The 19,583-nt window shown below is 35.9% G+C and overlaps 1 protein-coding gene across 2 annotated transcripts in view; it reads left to right on the top strand.

The window, feature by feature from the left end:
• The window catches only part of FRK (fyn related Src family tyrosine kinase), a 48,781-nt gene that overhangs the window by 9,257 nt on the left and 19,941 nt on the right, over positions 1-19,583 (top strand). For both annotated transcript variants that reach the window (XM_023923970.2, XM_086876857.1), the window contains exons 2-3: positions 12,917-13,038; positions 19,369-19,529. In XM_023923970.2, coding sequence (XP_023779738.2) covers positions 12,917-13,038; positions 19,369-19,529 — 283 coding nt within the window. The remainder of the gene's footprint in view (positions 1-12,916; positions 13,039-19,368; positions 19,530-19,583) is intronic.

Below are 19,583 nucleotides of genomic sequence, written 5' to 3'. Positions count from 1 at the left end.
GAGGCTATAGCAGACCTTGCAAAGATTATGATACTGAGCAGTCTTCCAGTGGCATAATTTAGATTACAAAAAATTTACCTGCACTTTAATTTTAAAAGAGGCTGGTATAGAAAATACGATTCATCAGACTCAGATGTTTTTCTGTAGTAAAATCTTTTGTTCTTTTTCAAGCTGTGTAATCAGGGTATGCAAAGCAGAGAAAGAATATAACTCAGTGGATAATATTTTAAAAAAAAAACCAAAATATTATGACATATTTACTTCTCTGTGTAAGAGGAAAAGTCAATTTTCAGTTATTTTTAAACAATACTATGTAGGATATATTTGAAGGCCCTCCTTGTGTTAAAACTTTAAAAATAAGAAATTAAACTTATCTCATACACATAACATAAGAACTTCGTCTTTCATCAGAATTTTCTTAAATGTTGGCATTCGGGTTTTCAACTCATATCTGTGTAAAGAAAGCCATTAGTGTTATAAGAAATTAGAAAGGAAATTTACATATTTGTGGTTTTCAGTTTTCCAGACAGGTCTAGAAATCATCTGGAAATAGCTTTTAGAATCTTAGAAGATCAAACAAAATATTTATCATGAAAAAAGTATTCCTTTTCTCTATCAATTAAACCATATAGAAATACATCCTTTTTTTTTTTTTTTTTTCCATACTGATACTCTAATCTTAATCAATAATAACTGTAAAAACAAAGCAGTGGTTTAAGTGGTAAGTTATAGCTCCATGAAGGATTGCACTAATTGGCATTCCACTACCTCTGTGCAGAGTACTCTATAATACTTTGCATCATAAATTTATCTGCAGTAATGTCAGTAAGAATCTTTCCTTAGCTTTCTCTCACTAAATTAGATATATTTCTAGCTTAATTAACAATTTTTCCTGTATTTCTAGCATAAAAAAAAATTTCATCACAGCTTTTTAAACCTCGCTGCAAAAGAAGAGAAAAAAAGAAATCCAAGACTTATATATATGGGAATGAATAGGTACCATGGACTTCAGAACTCACCCCAGTTTTTCTTTTGAAATTAGTAATCCTTTCAGTAAGTGGCAGTCTCTGTAAGGGAATATGGAAGGAGTCTTTGCTCCTCTAAGGGTGTGTAGTGAAGGGAGCCATACACAAGAGCACGCAGATAAACCTGAGTGATGGTGGTGATGAGGAGGAGCTGCTCAGTCGCACTGAGTGAGAAGCATATGTAGAGTGTGGGAACATCTCTTTTTCAGGATTATCTGAGGACCTTGCCAACAAGGAAAGGGAGGGAAGCAAACACACCATCACCAAACCTGACAAATTAGTGTTAACAAAGACAATAACCAGAAACAAACTCAGTCACACTAGCTGATGAGCGATCAGGAAATGACAGGCAAACTCAGACTATGCACCTGATAAGAATGCAAACCTGGGTGTTCAAGACATTAAGAGAATTTTCTTGTTGAGTTTCCCCTGGTGTTAAGTCAGTTCATGTTATTTGGGTTCTCTGTACTGTGTTAACATCAAGGCTCAATACCTCAAGATTTCTACTTTGTTCCTTGGTCATGAACATCAGAGTTATTGCTACTTTTACAGTATATTATGATAGCATAGAAGTACAAATGTATACAGGTACTACTAACATTGACGAAAGATTTTACAATGGTATTTGAAAAACTCTATGCAGCAGAAATAGGGTCTCAAGAATATATTTTAAGTTTGGGAGTTTTTAAAAGAGGTGAATATATGTCTGTATTTCACACCCCAAATCCTAAAGCAATGGATGTTAAAGACAGTGAGACCTTTCACTGACTCCAAATGCAAGTCGTTGTTGCAGAACAAGGTCTGAATACAATGGATCCCTTATTCAGTGCAAAGTTACAACAGAGAAAAAATGTTGACAATTGACTTGAATTTCTTAAATGGGACTTGTGTAAAAGTTATTTTACACAAATAACATCACATTAAACAATAAACATATTGTTTAAAACATCACATTAGCAAAACATCACATAAAGCAATATGATATCACTTTCACCTACTGTTTGTCTTCTCATATAGAGGAACTTCAGAGCAGATTAAATAATACAGCATGAAGATGACTAATATTGTGGAGAATGAATATAAATGTTAAAATTAATGACACAATAGCAAAGCAGGGACTCACAAAATGAGATGAATTTATGGATATTAGTCCTATCAGATTGTGATTTGGTTCCTAGTGTGCAGTGAACCCAGTATTGGATGAGCTATGCTAAATAACATGCTCATGCACTTCTCCATGTAATACTATTCCTACAGGAGAAACAGTCACTTCCAGTCATTACTGAGTGCAAGACTAGCTAAAGGTGCAATGGTTTGTCATCCTGCACTAGACTCAGAGCAAATCAATTGCCATGTTTGCATCATGGTCAGCTGCCATAATCAACTACTGAAAAATGAATGTAGTACTATTTGTAATTTCTTACAACACAATCAGGTGACAGTATGGTCATGGCCCACCGTGTCCTTGTGGGAAAGGTTTACACACCATGTGTCACAGATTTTTAGACTAATGCACAAGTAATCTTGGTGTTTATGTTTACAAGACAGTAAATTTGTTTTAGAATGGAAGGAGAAATGCCTGCCATTCAGGAGGGATTAAACCAATTTACTCACTGTTGAATTTTTCTTTATCTAAACAATCCCACACAGTTACTTTACTGTGAAAGGCTGTGAAGTCCTGACAGGCCCTTTATTTAGGGCTCTTTATTTAGGGCCCAGCTCATTATTTATTATGCTGAAAACAATGGCATAATGCAAAACAAATATTTCTTGGACTAAAGGCACTTTAAGGGCTCAGAATCCTTTTTGATACATCTGCTGCCTTCTTCACAGGAGAAAGTAATCTCCTGAGTTTCTTCATCTCTGCCCCAGTGATTTTTTAGTGCAACCTGGGGCTATTTTTGGGTCTCAGATACACATCAGGTCAGTCTGCCAGGGTAGGTAGGAGTTTTAGATTTGCAGCCATTGAGACTGTGTGCAGTAAGCTACTGTTCAGTGTTATAGCCCAGTTGTCAGTGATTAGTCAGTTGAAACCATCTGCATTTAAAGACTTAAGAGTCTTAAAAAGTCTTAAAACTTTAAAGTTTTAAGACACAATGAAAGTGTGGTGAATCTGCTCCTTCTGTCTACAAGTATAAAGACTTTTTTTTGGCAATAACCTGCAAATTCCCATCTTGCTACAAAGAAATGATAGCAAAAGTAATGGCTAATTTTGGTGCTAGGCTCACAGACTTTCAGCCCCCAAAATATTATATTTATTAAACTGCTGTGTTTTCCATATTACAGTATTTAAACATCTATGCAAATTGTAAATTCCAGTAAGATAGTGACTACAATATATTAGAAACATAGGTTTAAATGGCTTTGTTTTAGCTAAAGGTCCACATTTACATGGATGAGTGTATCATTTGAATTCTAGTGCGCATATTCACTATCAAATAAGAATGGGACAAGAGAAGGGAAAAATGTCTCCTTTCTCCTGGAAGAAAGCAGCAGAGAGGTTTCTCAAAAGTCCTTCATTTTAACTTTGTATGAAATCAAAATATGCCCTGAAACAATGTGAAGAGTATTGTTTGGTTTTATCTTGTGTTCAGATAATGTAATCACTTCTGAACAAAATTGAAAGAAAAAAAAAGGGTTATATTTTGTTGGAACTTCCATTTGAAAATAGACACAAAAAATCCTTTAAATTTCAAAATTATTCAAACTGAGTGCCTTCCCAAATGATACTATAATATTTTGTTTAAAAATAGATGGAGAAGCATAATTTAATTCTCTTTCCCTTTTTGGTTCTATGCCTCTTCTCATATCTCTTCTTATATTCTGCCATCTCACCAATAAAACTCTCTCAAGTCTAACATAAATTTAGTGTTTCTGGAAAAACACCAACCAGTCAGCTATATCTGCTGACGGGAACACTAGGAAAATGTTATCCAAAAGCCAAGAGTAAAATGGGATCTGTTATTTTCCAAAACTGTATTTCACACTGTAACGGTTATTCAAAGAAAAATTGCAATGTTGATCTCAAAGTGTGGAAAATACAGTGAAACTCAGAGTGTGTTGCTACAGACAGTCACTTTCAAACATACAGACAGACTTTTAAAAACATCAGCTAGTGTTGCTCTGTTGCTTTGATGGATCTCTGCTGCTTAAATAGTGTAGAAATGATCCTTTCTTTATGCAACTATTTTATACGCATCTATTCACATGTTCTATGTTTTTCTCTGTGGAAAGAAAAACAAACTTATTCCACCCGCTGTGAAAAGCTTCAGAAGCTCCATGTCCCACACACAATGCACACAAGATAGTCTCCATTTTAGTTTGTGGTAAGTTACTCAGCAACAGGGTTCTGAGCAATATACATGACTCAGTTCTTTCTGTATGAAGCAAATTCACTGTAGTTGCCAAAGGTTAAGTGTGATGCTTTATATAATCATGCCTGGAAACCTGAATTTCTGGTTTCACTTGGAGGGAATTAGATTCCAATTGTGGTAAATAAGTAGTCAGAACTGTGCTGAGTCACTATACATAAACAGTTTAAATTTTTTTTTATTTCAAGTCCAATTCAGGTACTCTGCAGTGTGTTAAGATCTCAGATGATTTACTTACGTAGACAGAGAAAGGTGTTTCATAAACGTTTTTTAACAACCTCCCCGACTCGATTTTTGCTGATGAGACTTCGGTGAATGAGGTTTAAAGCAATGACTTCTAGACAATAAATATGTGATGAAAACTAATGTTAAAGTATTCTTTTGGCAAGTACAAAAATGAGTGGTGTGATGAAATAAGAAAGTGAAAGAGAAAAGATCTATATAGAGCAATCCTCACAGTGGGAGTTTGTGAAATTGTTTCAAGAGATGTTCTCTAAAATTGTTTTCCCAGGTAGGACTGAAAAGGCTGCCAAAGGCCAGACTCCCTATGGGAGCAGAGTAAGATGAAAACCAGAATTTGGCTGAGCAGTGCAGCAGCTCAGGCTATAGCCCCTGAGCACTGAATGCAGTCCTGAATTTTGTCTTTCTTTTCACATCATTGCCTAGCTCTTTTTTCTCTCAATCCATCCACTTGCTAATATTCTATGGTCTTCACAGCTTTGAATTTTTACTGTCCTGTTTTATCCCTTCCTCCTGCAATGTCCTATGACTTGCTTTACCATTAGCTTTAAATTCCTTCCCTCTTAAATTTTGTCCTTCCATGTACCCTTCAGTATCTGATAATAAATGACACTGAGAGACAGGTAGAATAAAAAATTATTTCAAGCATGCCCATAGAAAGAAGTAAGGAGGAAAGGCTCTGCCTGAAACCCAATCTTAGGTTTTCTGAATTCTGCCCAGTTAAAATCTGCAAGCTCTAGAGATATCCCTGACTTTTCACTGTGTAGATTCTTATGCCATTTATGGGAAGGTTTGTGTTTTTGAAAATACTCTTGAAAGGAATCTTGCTGGCAAGTGTTCATCTTCATGGTTTAGACAGACTAAAGATTTTTCTGGTTTTGGTTGGTTTTATATATTTTGGGAAGGTTTTTTTTTGTTGCTTTGCTTTGTGGGTTTTTTTAACTGTTTTTTTTTTTTTTTGTTTGTTGGGTTTTGTTTTGTTGGGTTTTTTCCCCCTGGAAACTGGCATCAGATTCACTGTAGACAGTATAGGGAAAAACTGAAGAGCCAGCACTCACCTCCTACTCTCTCCTTCATGCACACACCTCATCATTTGTAAAGCACATTTTTTTCTTAATTGTGTTATATCTGGAAGGTTTTCATCTGTGCTGTGATATTTCCTAACTTTCTGAAAAATCAGCTCTTGAAGCAATGCTATTGCTTCATTAGTCTTATAATTAAAAGAATCTAATATTTTCTATCAGAAGAGCTTGTTTAGTTGATTTTCCAGTTTTTTTAGAAACTTTTCCAGACTTTACCTGCTTGTGTGTGAATTTTCCAGGATTGATACCAGGCACGGGTGAGGTATGCCTCTTTCTCTGCCTGGAAGCAAAAAATGCGGCTCAGAACAATACAAGAAAAGTTTTGTTAATGGATGTTGGAGAAAGAGCTTGATATTTAGTAGGGATTGCTGCACTGTGTGTGCTTTTCCGCTGTCTGAGAAAACTTTGCTTCAAAATCGCCAAGACTTTTAAAATATAATTAGACTTTGCATGTAGTAACTGAACATATTCATCAAAATTTGACAGTTGCATTCTCTATTTCTAATATTTTGGGAAAACTCAAAAGTGCTTGGCGCCTTCCTGTCAGCATAGAGGGGACTTGCTGGTGACTTCCTTGGTAAACTTCTGCCCCTGTTTCTGCAGTATTCTTTACCCACAGCAGACTGCAAACCTGGCATGGATTAAAAGCTGTTTCAGCAGCCCTCTTTGTCCTGCATGGATGACAGCAATGAAGAGTGGTGCACACAAGCCTGTTCAGGTTTCTGTATGCTGAGTAAGGGCAGTGGTCACAGGGTGGTCATATGATGAAAGTACTTGAATAAGATCCTGGAGGACCTCTCTGTCTCTTTCTCTCTTTAGCTTTCCATGCATCTCTCGTTGTCTTCTGTGGCACAGAAGTTAGCTGCTATTGCTGTCCAAATAAACCACTACATACTGCAGAACATTAAATTCCCTGAAAGGCATGCTCTGGACTTTTCAAGTTGGACATCCAAAATTAGTAGAAAATACTCATAGTATTTTCGTATTGCCTTAGTTCCTTTCTGGGCTGTTTCTCCACTGAACAAAGTATATTACAAAGAAAAGAGCCACAAAAAGAGTTTAATGAATATTTGTAAAGCATTTGGATATTACAGTCATGAACACTATAATAGAGGCTGCTAGGAAAGAAGCCATTAATGTAATTTTGTAACTGGCATTGAGAGCAGATGCTAAACAATGTAAATTGTTTAAAACAGTAAATGAACTCTATCTATGCAATGACAAAACAAAATAGAGGGTAACTATTCAATGAGCAGCGTTCATATTAACACTGTAGGGAGCACTGGATATGACCATGTAATTAAAGATGGTATCACAGTGGATCTTCTGAAAATGGCTGAGTGGATGCCATGAAAGTAATATTAATATTGTCATCTCCTAACTTTGAAGTACTTGAGCGTGCAGTTACAGCTTTCTATGACAGAAGATTTTGAGGCATTTAAAATGTAAACTTCATATGCTGTTGGAGCTTTTCTGTATTTGTTTTAGCTCTTACACAAGCTCTCTTCATTTCAGAAGAAACTGGGATATATGTGTTTTCAGTATAGACAGTATCTGGGCTTTTTTGTCCTCACCCAAGAATTTTGCTCTAAATGCAGTTATTCTTTGCTTTTCTCAGTCAAAGAAATCTATTCTCTTCAGCCTAGTACTACAGACACAGTTAATACACTTGAGTTAATCTTCTGGAGGGCCAGATAACATTTTTGCCAGCACCATTTTTTCCCTAATGGAGACTTCTGGTTGAGAACTACAGGAAATTCAACAAACCCTCTCAGCTGTTGACATTTAACAGCCTCATGAGACTTCCCCTAACATGAGAAGAGAAATCCCAGTTGTAAGCACTTACAAAAAGTGAGAAGCAAGATGCCCTTATTCCACAAAGTTCTGATCCAGGATAGAATTATGCTGTTCATTTTAACATCTTCAACAATTTTTGAAAATAAATATTACGTGACAGATTTCCTTTTAGTCATTCTGTTTTTTCTTCATTTTATTTTTCAGCATTTTTTGTCCCTTTTCCACTCTCTTCATTCCTGTTGTAATGATCACATCTTTTATATATGGTTGTATCTTTCTGCTAACTCAGGCCTCAGAATTTTTGCTTTCAATTGAACATTAACAAAATTAAGAGTATGTCTCAGACCTCTGCTTTTAGCCTTATCTTACCTCCAGTGTCCTGCAACTTGAATGAAAAACTGAAATAATACCCTCCATATCCAAGCTACAACTACTTATTAGAGGAAATCCAGCGTCTTCAGCTATGACATTGTGGAGTTAATTCTGACTTTTCTCCTATATATATATTAAATCTATATAATAGTAGAAGATGAAAGTGGGAAACTGGTTAACCTTAAAGGAAATGGGTGAAAAACTTTCACATCATTTTGTCTGCTGGTTTTCAGCGGGAATAACAAAAGAACATTGAGGGATCTGCTGAGATTTCCATGAAAGTTAAAAAATTGCAGATGTTATTTCAGGGTTGGTGTTTAGCTTGGTCATGAGCACCTTACCCATATCCCAAGGGGGGATGCTCACAGAGTCCTTAATCATAAATTCACAGTTTCTGTTGGAACAGAATTGTGAAGGAGATGTCCAAGGAGTGACATGTCCAAAGAAATATTTTGTCTGGCCCATGAGTGGGGTGTTTTGGCTCAGAACACACCTTGTGTTGGGGTCAGGATTTGGCATGTTAGGGATTTAGGAGAGATCAAGAAGAGAGGTTGAATGTAGGGATGTGTGGGGTCTGTGAAAGGAGTGTCCAAGGAACGGCAGACTGCCAAAAAAATATTTCCTTTGAGAGCTGGAGCTAGGAATGGCTAGGAATCCTTTTTTGGGAGGAAGTTAATTCTGAGTGTTGGATAGAGTTAATTTCAGGACATAAAAACCCCACAGTTCCCAGATTAGTTGAGATCTTCTGTAAAATCTTCGGTCTCTGTCTCAGATAAGTGCATTGCACAGATTTGATCAGAGGGGGATTTGGCATTAATGAGAGGGAAGAAAACTCAATTGCATACTCTTTCTTTTTGTTATGGAGATATTTGTGGGTTTTGTTTTTTCCACTGGGGCTTTTGTCCTTTTCTAGGCATGTTACCAGACACTGGAAATTTTGCCATATACCATTGGAGAACTTTCCCTCCGCAGTTTTCTTTGCTTTAGCTCTTGGCCCATGTTACTCTTCCTCTGTTCTACTGTCCAACTTGAAAGTTTCTGCCATATCTTCCTGCTGCAAGAAGAAAAGTGCATAAAGTAGGAGTGTCTATTTTTATTTTAGTGGATTTTTGTGTAACAAAACACTGGGGTACAGAAAGCAGAACCAGGTAAATGGGGCTTTGATGTTTAGATGGAGATCAGCAGCTCACTGCACCCTGGAGGACAGAAGGCTTCTCAGGAAAGGCAGTGATGAGGCCAGATAGCACTATCAACTTCCTTTGAACTCACAACTCCATTGTAACTCAAACTGGGCTGAATAGGTAGGCAGGAGCGAGTGTAAGGTGACATGATCTCTGCTTCTTAAAAAAATTGCCCTTCAAGCATAACCACCTGCATTCAGCTAGATGAAGATTTCTTTTGCTGGAAGAAGGTGTTTAGAGGTCTCAGTAGTGATACTGTCACAGTCAGGGAACATGCCATTACAAAACCTGCTATGATCCATGATGTGATACGGTGATGGTAAATGTGCTGGTGGAACTGATGGCCAAAGCAGATGTGATTACTACTCTCTCAATAATCACAACAAATCACACTGGTATTCCAATACTGAACATCATCTGCAACGAGTGAAGACTGTGTTTGTTATGGACCTATATGAAGGTCATGCTTTCTGTTTCCAAAGTTGTCTTATATGTGGTGGCCAAAATGACCTGGAATTACCCTGGTATTTTTAATGAACATATTTCCAATAGTTATGATGATGGTGTAAGCAAGGGATTCAGAGGAAGCTGCTAGAAACAATCCTCAAAAAACAGATCTGGCATTCTACACTTAAAAGGGAATTGAGGTGTTGGATACAGTGTTGGCCAAGAAAGCATGTTCTTGGATCTTGCTGTCAGAAGAGTGCTATTGTAGCACTAGCCAGACAGCTCCTGCTAGAAATGGAAAATTGTACCCAATTCTGAATGCACTCATTTGTGCCATACCTGGTAATCTACTGATCCAGCACAGTCATGACCTAAAGTGACCTGGCTGTGAGCTGTAGTTCAGACTGATATAGTGTAAGAATTGTTAAATCAAATTTCTCCTGGACTCTCTGGTGCCAATACACTGCACTGAAGTCAGAGAAGTTACTTAACTTGCTCAATGGATAGTGCTTCATGTTTAGTTCTTGTTTTCCAAGTGCTCTGTTCTAAAACTTTCATCTGTCTTTGAGCTATAAAACATGAATAGATTTACGAAGAATTGGGTGTTGTTTTGGTCTGACCTTCCTAACCTGCAAAACAATATCTCATGCTGAGCAATTACTTTGATTCATTATTACTTTTTAGAGCACTTTTCCCTCCAAGATAAAAACTTTGGATGAAGTAAAATATTAAGCCTTTTGAAGCATAAGTTCAATTGCTAGAAATTGAAATAAGCTCTTCATGCTTTATAAAAGAAATTTAAACTTCCATTACGCTGAAAATAGTACTTTAAATTCAGATGTGCTTTAGTTAAAAAAAAAAAAAAAAGAAGAATAATGAATTAAATTATTTGCTTTGAAGTTAAGAGATGGTTTTTTTCACATTCAGTATTTTGGTACTGTATAATTATTATTGCAAACCAAATGGCTTTGAACTAAGAATCAAATATTCAAGTGCTATTAAAAGCAATTTTCCCTGTATTTTTCTGAGATATTTTAATCAGTTCATATAAAGTGAGGTAAATGAGGTAATACACAATATGTGCCCACTTTTCACCCTCCATAATAATTGCTTCAGTTACACTTACCTCGTCTAATGCTGTTGCTCTAATTATCTTATTCTGCAAGTTAGGATGTTTTTAACTGCTAGGCTTATCTAGAGTCAGAACCTACATACTATACATCCTCTATATAACCTTTAATGGTAATTTCATATCGATTTAAGTGAAGTTTTTCCAGCCTAATAAAAATAAGCGTATAAGATGAAACGTTTTGAAATCAAAGGAGCAGATACTTATGCCTAAATGCAATGCACTTATGTGCATATTATTTTCCTAGATCGTGGTTTATGTTGTAGACAAGGTTTTACATACACAGAGTACATTAATTTTTATTTCCAAAATAAACCAAAGGTTTCCTCTGGTTTCACAGGTTGTACTACTGCTCAAGTTTTCAGAATTAGAAATTTGAGTTATTAACAGTGTATATTCAAATGCTGAGTCACATAAAGACTATATGTTGACTATCTTGACCATAAAATCCATTCTTGCTAACGATGGATTGGGAACTCTTTTGGGTTTGGTGCAAAATTAAATTCTTTTGAAAAAGTGCTGTCCTTGTAACCCAAGAAGAAATGAGACAAAAAATCAAACATTTTTTCCTATACACTCTTATGAGGATCAGTCACTTTGGACAATATTGAGTGATATATAATACTTCAAGAGGAAAAATATTAATTTTTTTTTGGCTCATATAGTTTGTTAGATTTCAGATGTTATTCTCAGAGCAGGTATATTTAGATATTTCAGAAAGATTCTAATTCAGATTTTAGGGCAGACAGATTTTCACTGGGACTTTAATACATTTGAATTTGTACTCTCATTTCTTTGACAAGAACAGTAGTCAAGGATTTGAACATTTATTGATTACTTAGTTTTCTACGGTCTAATGAATGAATTAATTAAATTAATTAGTTTAATTAATAAACACATTTAACTAATTAAAAGTACTACTAACACATTCTAGCTTTCTAGTGAGATTACTTTGCTTGCCAAATATGTGTCAAGACCTATTTTATCCAAATCATCTTGAACTCAGCAGACAGAAATATGGTCTTGAAAATCTGTCTTTAATTTTCTTTTGTTAATAAAGCATATTCAGTGTAGGTTAGTTCTGTCTGTATTTGCCTCTTTTTATTTCCTCTTTGTTGATACAAACCCATTTATCAGTCCTCACGCTTGATCAGCTAAGGTATCACCCAGTATTCTCATTTATTTCCTCTATTCCTCTTGATGACTGCAAGCCTTGCAGATATCAAAATAATTTGTTGATGACTCCATCTATACTTTTCACTAGTAATTGACAAATCTAGTAGGCAACTTACTTGTGGAGAACTGATTTATGTTTGAAGTTTGTATAATAGTCTCAGCTATGATTAATTTAAAAGGAATTCTCCTATGAGCATATGGCATATTTGTGATACCTATTTATCATCATTTGCTTCAAATAAGAGGTGGAGCTAATCTTGGAAAGAGCTCTGCATGTTTGTTTGAAGGAAGCCGAGCATCACCCCAGTTGAAAATGCTGATTCATCTCTCTTATTTCTGTTTAATTTAAACTCAGCACAAAGCAGCGAGAGAGCTAGATTTTATCTTCAGAGAAGCAAATTAAAATTATTGCTTGAACAAGACTTTGTGAACCACAGGGTTTAGTGAGGGAGGAAAAATGTTTTAAAAGGCATAGATTGGAGTAGATTTTCAGAGAACACAGTTGTTGGGATGTTTGTAGTGACTCGAGGGGCACTCTGGGTGTTTTTTGTTTTTGTCAAAAAGCAGCAAAGCTGAAAAATTGTCAGTAACTTATTTGAGGTATTGACAAGGCAGTGGAATGAGGAAGCAGGGTGATTTACACCTTGAAATCTGAGAGCCCTTCTTCAGTTTCAGAGATCTTTTGGCTTTTAAGATATTGGGTTGTTAGCACATGCCTGCACCTCTACATAGTTCAAGTGGCATCAATGGATTTGGCATCAATTTCTGCCCTTGTAGCCTTGGTAAATTTTCTTGGTGGTTTTTTTTCTGGGTCAAGAACAGGCTGTCACTTCTGAATGCTTGTTGCCTTGAAAGCAGCAAGACTTTTCATCAGCAACAAAATCCAGATTTTGCTCAAATGTATAAGCGATGTTTTCTAGCAATAAATCTGTTCTGTAGTTCTCATTGACTTTTCCCCCCCATGCTATTGACATTTAATTAACATAGCACAGATTATCTCTCAGTAAATACGTTTATAAAGCATGTTTATAAAAGCTAAACTCTCTTCCTGGGATGTTTCACTGAGTGGTAAAATTAATGGTTTTTATTTGTTCAGGTGGTTCTTTGGCCCCATCAAACGAGCAGATGCCGAGAGACAACTGTTGTACCCTGGAAACCAGGAAGGAACCTTCCTAATCCGAGAAAGTGAAAGTCTAAAAGGCGAATACTCACTCTCAGGTATACTCTAGTTTTTCATCTGAAGCAATGTTTTAAAAATTTCTCAGGTGATCTGGGCTTTTTCATCTTTGAGAATAATAAACTGTGAACATAAAAATCAAATTAAGTTCATAATAATGATTTTTTTTCCCCCAGGAGAAAAAGAAAAACTTGGAAAAAGTAATTTGAATTTATATTTTATAGACTTTGTTTATCAATATACTCAGAACAAGAATTAACTTCTTTATGCTTAGTACTTCCAGTGTTCTAGCTGCCTTAAAATAGTATTTTCATGACCAAAGCATAAAAAATTACATTACAGTTGTAAACTGCTGCTCTGATTAGTACACAAAACAAAAATAAAAATAAAAGCATATTGACAGATATCTTCAATTTAAGAAAAGAAGATTTCTGTTAGTGCTTACTCTTAGGTTTATATTTATTTGTTTTCCGGGATAAAATCATAGGAAGGTCTTCAAAGCTATACTTTAGAGTCAGTGATGTTTCATGGAAAATTTCACTTTAAATATCAGTAAAAAATTAGATTGATAATGATGATGCATTTTGAAATTTAAGTCCTTTATTTGAATCTGAATGGTTATCAAATTAGGACAGTTATTCATTAATAATTTTACTCACTTTCATCTAAGTAAATGATGTTTTTTCATGCTGTAGATATTGGCCATTTTAGGTAGTAAATGTGATTGTTTGTAGGTTGTTTTCTGTAAACATTTCTCATCAAACTTGTCATACAACTGTGAGTTAGGAGTATAGTGCTGTCCTTGAGACAACAGAGCTATATACCCAAGCTTCCTTGTGTGTTCTACTTATTCCAGAGCCAGGAAAGGCTTTTTATCGTGAATAAACCATGAGTAGTCATGTGCAGAATTATGTCAGTAAAATGAGAGACACCTTGTTCATAATGAAATCCTTTCTTATTGACTCCTCTTCTGCTTGGATGATTATGTGTCATCCACCTTCTGAACATTACATAGAAACACAGCTTAATGAAATGTTGACACATTCTTAGTTTCACTTTCCCAATTATAAGTAAAGTGCGCCTTCAATGTCTTGTGGTAATGTGAGGAATGCTTTTTATTGCCATGACAAAGAAATGTGGAGTGAAATACAGGGAAGTTTATTGAAATAAATGTGATATTTACAGTACTGACACAGTTTACTCCAGAGTTTCAGTTTGCCCTCAAGGAAGTTGTTCCTTGCCATGAAGTGCTCAAAGGAAAACTACCTTTAGCAAGAAGTCAGACTGCTCCTGAGTTGTGGTAGAACTGACCCCTTTGTGTGTGCACACTTTCATCCAAGGACTGAAGTACAGCCACAGGCCTTCCAAAATGCTTTCTCTCCATGTGCCAACTTATCGCTGTGCTACATAGTTTCAGCTTCCTTCAAGTGTTCTTCATTAATGAGCTGATTTCATCCAAGGACTGGGCTAGACTAGTAACAGGGTGATGTTAAGCAGGGAAAGAAACACAAGCCTGTGTTATCTTCTTAATGATGGCACTTGAACACATGGCACATTACTAAAAATCAGTGAAAGATCTTTTGCTTGTACACCTGGGAGTGGGAATGCAAATTCTTTTTTGTTATTCTCCAATATCCTCCTTCTAGGAAGGATTTAAAATGTTAATTATTTATCCCACATCCTAACCACTTCTGTAACAGGAAAGTAGATGTATCTTAGGTAAACTATGAGTTATTCCAGAGAAAAATCCAAGAGAATGAAAATAAATATTAGGCCAACATTTGTAGTAGTATTAGACCACCCTTTGATGCTGTTTAGTTTTTTCATTAAAAATTTTGGATAGTAAATTTATTCTGATCTAGTATATTTGATTAAATTATGAAATTATGTCTTGTGGTAGCCTTTTTTTTTACATTTTTCTATAATCTTATTTGGGAAGAAAAGATTTGATGATGACTGAAAAGAGCAAGATATGAAACCAAAAGTGTGGATTTCTTTCATGCTGGTTTGTTTGATTAAGGAAGGTAAATGTGGCACTGAAGAAAATAATATACACAAGGCTCCAGCTGCAGGAGCCGTCTCTCCTACATGCACAAACATGGGCTGTCCTCTGAAAATGTATGCATGAATATATGTATCATCTCAGATTTATTAAACATTTGTGCTCTTTTAGGCAAAGAAAGAGGATAAACTCTGAAGCAATCTGTAGACATTATTGGTGGCATCATTTCTCACCGCTGCTGTATCTTTTAGCAGCTTCCCAGAGTTGAACATAATTTATCCTTAATGTGCTTCTTCAACCCAAGGAGCTAAATATTATTTGCTGCTTACTGAATCGGCTTAGCTGGATGGCATCTGTTTGTATTATGAAAGCTCTTTTGCTTCCAACCTAATAGTATACATCATGGTCTAGATGTTTTATGTCCATAATCTCCTTACTTATTGTCTACTTCTTGTAAAGCTAGTGCATTCTAAAGCAAACAATGAAATAGTTTGTATTGTGGGAAGCATTAGTAGGAGAGGAGGTTGTTCAGTTCACCAGGTGCTATGGAGAAGAGACTTGTCCTGCAATCTTTCCTGTTTGTGCCATCGTAGGAATTATGTGACACTAAAGCTGAAGCTGGAGGGTCACTTCTATCTCCATGGTAGCTGATACACTAACAGGGGAGAAGTCACAACCCAATATTTTGGAATTAGTCCCTAATTTCTGCTTCCAGGTTTTTCAGTCTAGAAACATTAGATTTCAAAAGTCCCATCTTTTCTAGGTCTGATTGGTTTTGCTCTTTTATTGCTGTTTCGGTTTCACTGCAGAGTAGATGATAATGGCTTGAAAAGTGAAACCCTGGCTTTCAGAATTAAGGTCTTCAAGAAAATATTTTAATTCTCTGTCTAGAATGCCACTTAGGTAAAAAAGAAGCTGAAAAGGAATAGAGATTTTACCTAAGAACCCATAAACTGATTTTATGATTTTCATGTTTGATTTCATACTCATATGGGCAATAAGATATATAAGAGATTAATTAAGGAGACAAATGATCTCCTTAGTAAGAAAAAAAAGTTTAAAAAATAGTCAGTCTTTCATGAAAATTACATTTTTTACTTCTAACTTGCCTTGTTGGGAAAACTCTCAATTTGTAAGGTTTGAATAATGAATAATTATTTCAATTAAAACAAAAGATTCATGTTCAGAAAGGTTTTTATCATCTATGAACAGTGAAATGAAAAGCTCATCAAGCCAGATAGGCCACTGACATGTGTTACTATAAATTTAGAGTGTTTGACATTTTAAAAATAGGTTTTCCCATTTTAAAAATGCACATGTTGCCGACAGATTTTTATGTTGATGACTCCAGCATCTGGTGTGAAATGCATTAAATTTTAAACATGTTGGTGCCATCTTAGATGTTGCCTCTTTTTAATTAAAAGCCATAATTTAGATGTGCTCAGTTTAATTGAGTATCATTGCCAGTGATAGCGGGAGGCTCTGTACTTAGCCCATCACTGAATAATGGTATCGGAAAGACTTATTGCATTAAATAACAATGTAAATGGTTTATGTTTTCTTCAGCTATTTTTTTCCCATGCTTCTAAAAGAATATTGTGTGCTTTTCTCTTGGGTTCCAGCATAGGAGAAACAGGCAGTTGTTTAAGGCAGCAGACTCATAAAACTGGCAAAACCATGGCCAGATTAGGAAGATGATTTTGGATCTGTCTCTGCACCCGTTCTGTGCTGGTGAGAGTGATCTCATGATTCACCCTCCTCCCACATCCACTCTGGGCATGGAGGCAGAGCAGGGGTGCTGCTGGTGGCAGCGCTGCATGCCGAGTGCTGGGGGAGGACTGTTCACAAGGGCTGTGTTGGGACACATCGTTTTTGGCAGTAATGGAACATTAGTGTCTCCATGATTCATTTGGTGAAGGTGTTGACTCTGCTGATGCCACCATAAATTTTTGTGCCCTGGGGAAGGAGTAGTAAATTATTTTATTCACATTCTTCAGGTGGCAAAATCTGCTTCTGTTTAACCCAGTCATGTGAAGATGGATGGCTGGGAGAGGATAATCCTTCTGTTAGACTGAACCTATGTGGAAATCTAGTGGAGAGCTGTAATTCTTTTGGAAAGGGCAAGCTGAGGAGAAAACCCCTGCAGTCTTCAAAGCCAGCTACTGTCAAGCTGTGTGAAACTGAAGTTAGAATCCTGTCCTGGTTAGTAGTCTGGCATGGATGTAGAGATGCCTGGAAGGATTATGGGTAGTCCTTTCCTGAGTGATATGTGCTCTCTACAATTTTGGCAGAGGAGCTACACTGTGCTGCAGAACTCCAGGTGTGTGCCGCAGGGCTTGTACAGCCAAAATACAAGTAAACAATGCCTTGTCAAATACTGCACTAATCTCAGCTATCTGTTATGAGATGAGATGGTATCAGTGCAGAAATTTTCTGCAGCTTCTCAACACACATCACCACCTGACCAGGATGCTGTCAATCATAAGGCTTTGTAAAAGGTTCATTTAAGAAATTAGAGAACTTCCTTCAAACCAGCTCTTGCATTATTACTTCATAAGTAATAGTTATACTACTGCTAATAAATAAATCAGGTAGTCAAACTACTGTTACTTGTGATATACAGCTGAGACTGGATTAACACAGTCATCCTGTTGGCATTTTGTTCAATGCATCATAAAAACTAATTAATTTGTCTCGATTAATTTTCCTTTGAACTTTGGAAAAGTCATTACTTCTTCAGTCTGTTGTTACTGAATTATTCCCTCTTTCATTTTGCTTCAGCTCATTTCCAAATGATACATCACAAAAACATTCATAAATTTTATAGTTAAAAAGAAGTAATTATGAGAGTTAATTCAAAAATAAATATAACTTGAAAAGTGTGATATAATATGGATTTTGCTTACAAATATTCTCATTCCTGTCTTCACATAGAATTGTAAGTTCCCAGGTTCCTAAAAATACTACCTGAGGTGGAGTATTTTGAAAAGCTCCTGCCTGCTCTCTGGTGGTCTTGGATGACAATCGCACAGTACAGTGCAAAAATATTTGATCATTCACGATAGTACTTAAGGAAGGAGAGATTTCCTCTTTGATTTCATCGCTTAGATGGTGAGAGAAATTATTCTTCCTATCAGCTTCGCTAATTTCATGCAACCAATTCTACATTTTTTCTACATACAATATGTAACCATGTATTCTTCTGTTATTATAACCAAAGCCAAGATGCATACAGTGGTACAGAATAAAGAATCAGTCTTCTAGGTTTGTTGTGGAACATTGTTAATGTTAGAGCTAACAGCTGGGGGCTTCTCTGGAGCTAAATCATTTACCCTTCTGTATGTAATATAAACTCTGTACTGCCCATTGAACATGGAGAGCAATGGAATGTTGATGGAATGTCTTGTAAACGATACCCACACTAAATATGTTTTCAGCTCTTCTGAACTGCCCTCTCTGATGATTCTAAGTCTATTATTGCTTCTAATGATAGTCCTTTGAAAAGATCTCTAAACTAGTAGTCTCCCAACCTTTTTTTTCCTTTTTTTTTTTTTGTAATTTTTTTTTGTGTGTTGTGTGTGTGATTGATATATATTTTTTGTCTCTCTCTGGTCTTGTGCTGGTCCATGTCTAGCCCCAGCATGCAGTGGCCCAGTCTTTTTTCTGACACATCTAAAGAGTGTTCCAATGGTCAGAGGGAGGGGCACTTTGGCTGTCATGATATGCAGAAAAGTAACCTACAGGAGATGAGGAATAGTCTTATTGATTAAAACGTAACAGATTAGAATAAAAAAACATTCCACTAAAAATGAATTAATCATCTATTTGAAACAGAGCATTATTCACCTTATTTTTACATATTCCAAACATGCACAAAATTAAAAAAAAAAATACCTTGGAAGATGTGAGTGCTTTTCAGAGAACCATGGCTATGGAGAGTATATCTGTTTCCTTTAAAATGCCTGCCAACCCAGCAGCTTTAGTTAATACTAAAATAAGGGACGATAAAGGAAATATTAAAAACTGACTAAATTATTGCTGTCAATTAGATCCTTTTGGCTGGTTTTGGTGTCTACAAAGATGGGAAACACAAGCTGGCTCACAGAATCTATGTACTTCTACATCAGTTTTTATGGTGGAGAATCTCCAAATCTGAATAACTGAAGACTAATAGGCAAGATGCATTTAGCTATCTGAATAATGGGCTTTGGTTTGAAAGAGGCTTTTTATAATTGCCATATTTGGAACTAAGATAATTAATTTTAAGGTCCTCATAACTATATTTAGAAACATTGCGATGGTTTGGGTATAAATGATATTGTACCACCTCAATAATTCCTGAGCATTTAATATATTTAAATCTTTTTAGTTTTTGACGGTACATCTGTGAAGCACTACAGGATCAAAAAGACGGATGGAAGCTTTTTCCTGAGCAAAAGGAAAACTTTCAAAACTCTGAATCAGTTGGTTGACTATTATAGCAAGGACAGTGATGGCCTCTGTGTGTTGCTCAGACAGCCATGCCTAAAGGTAAGGAGTGGATGCTACACTGTGCAAATTATTTTTTTGTGAGCTAACTCATCA

This window comes from Cyanistes caeruleus, chromosome 2 (genome assembly GCF_971803275.1).
Source record: "Cyanistes caeruleus chromosome 2, bCyaCae1.hap1.1, whole genome shotgun sequence".
Lineage (NCBI taxonomy): Eukaryota > Metazoa > Chordata > Aves > Passeriformes > Paridae > Cyanistes > Cyanistes caeruleus.
This window is presented reverse-complemented; position numbering and strand designations above follow the sequence as displayed.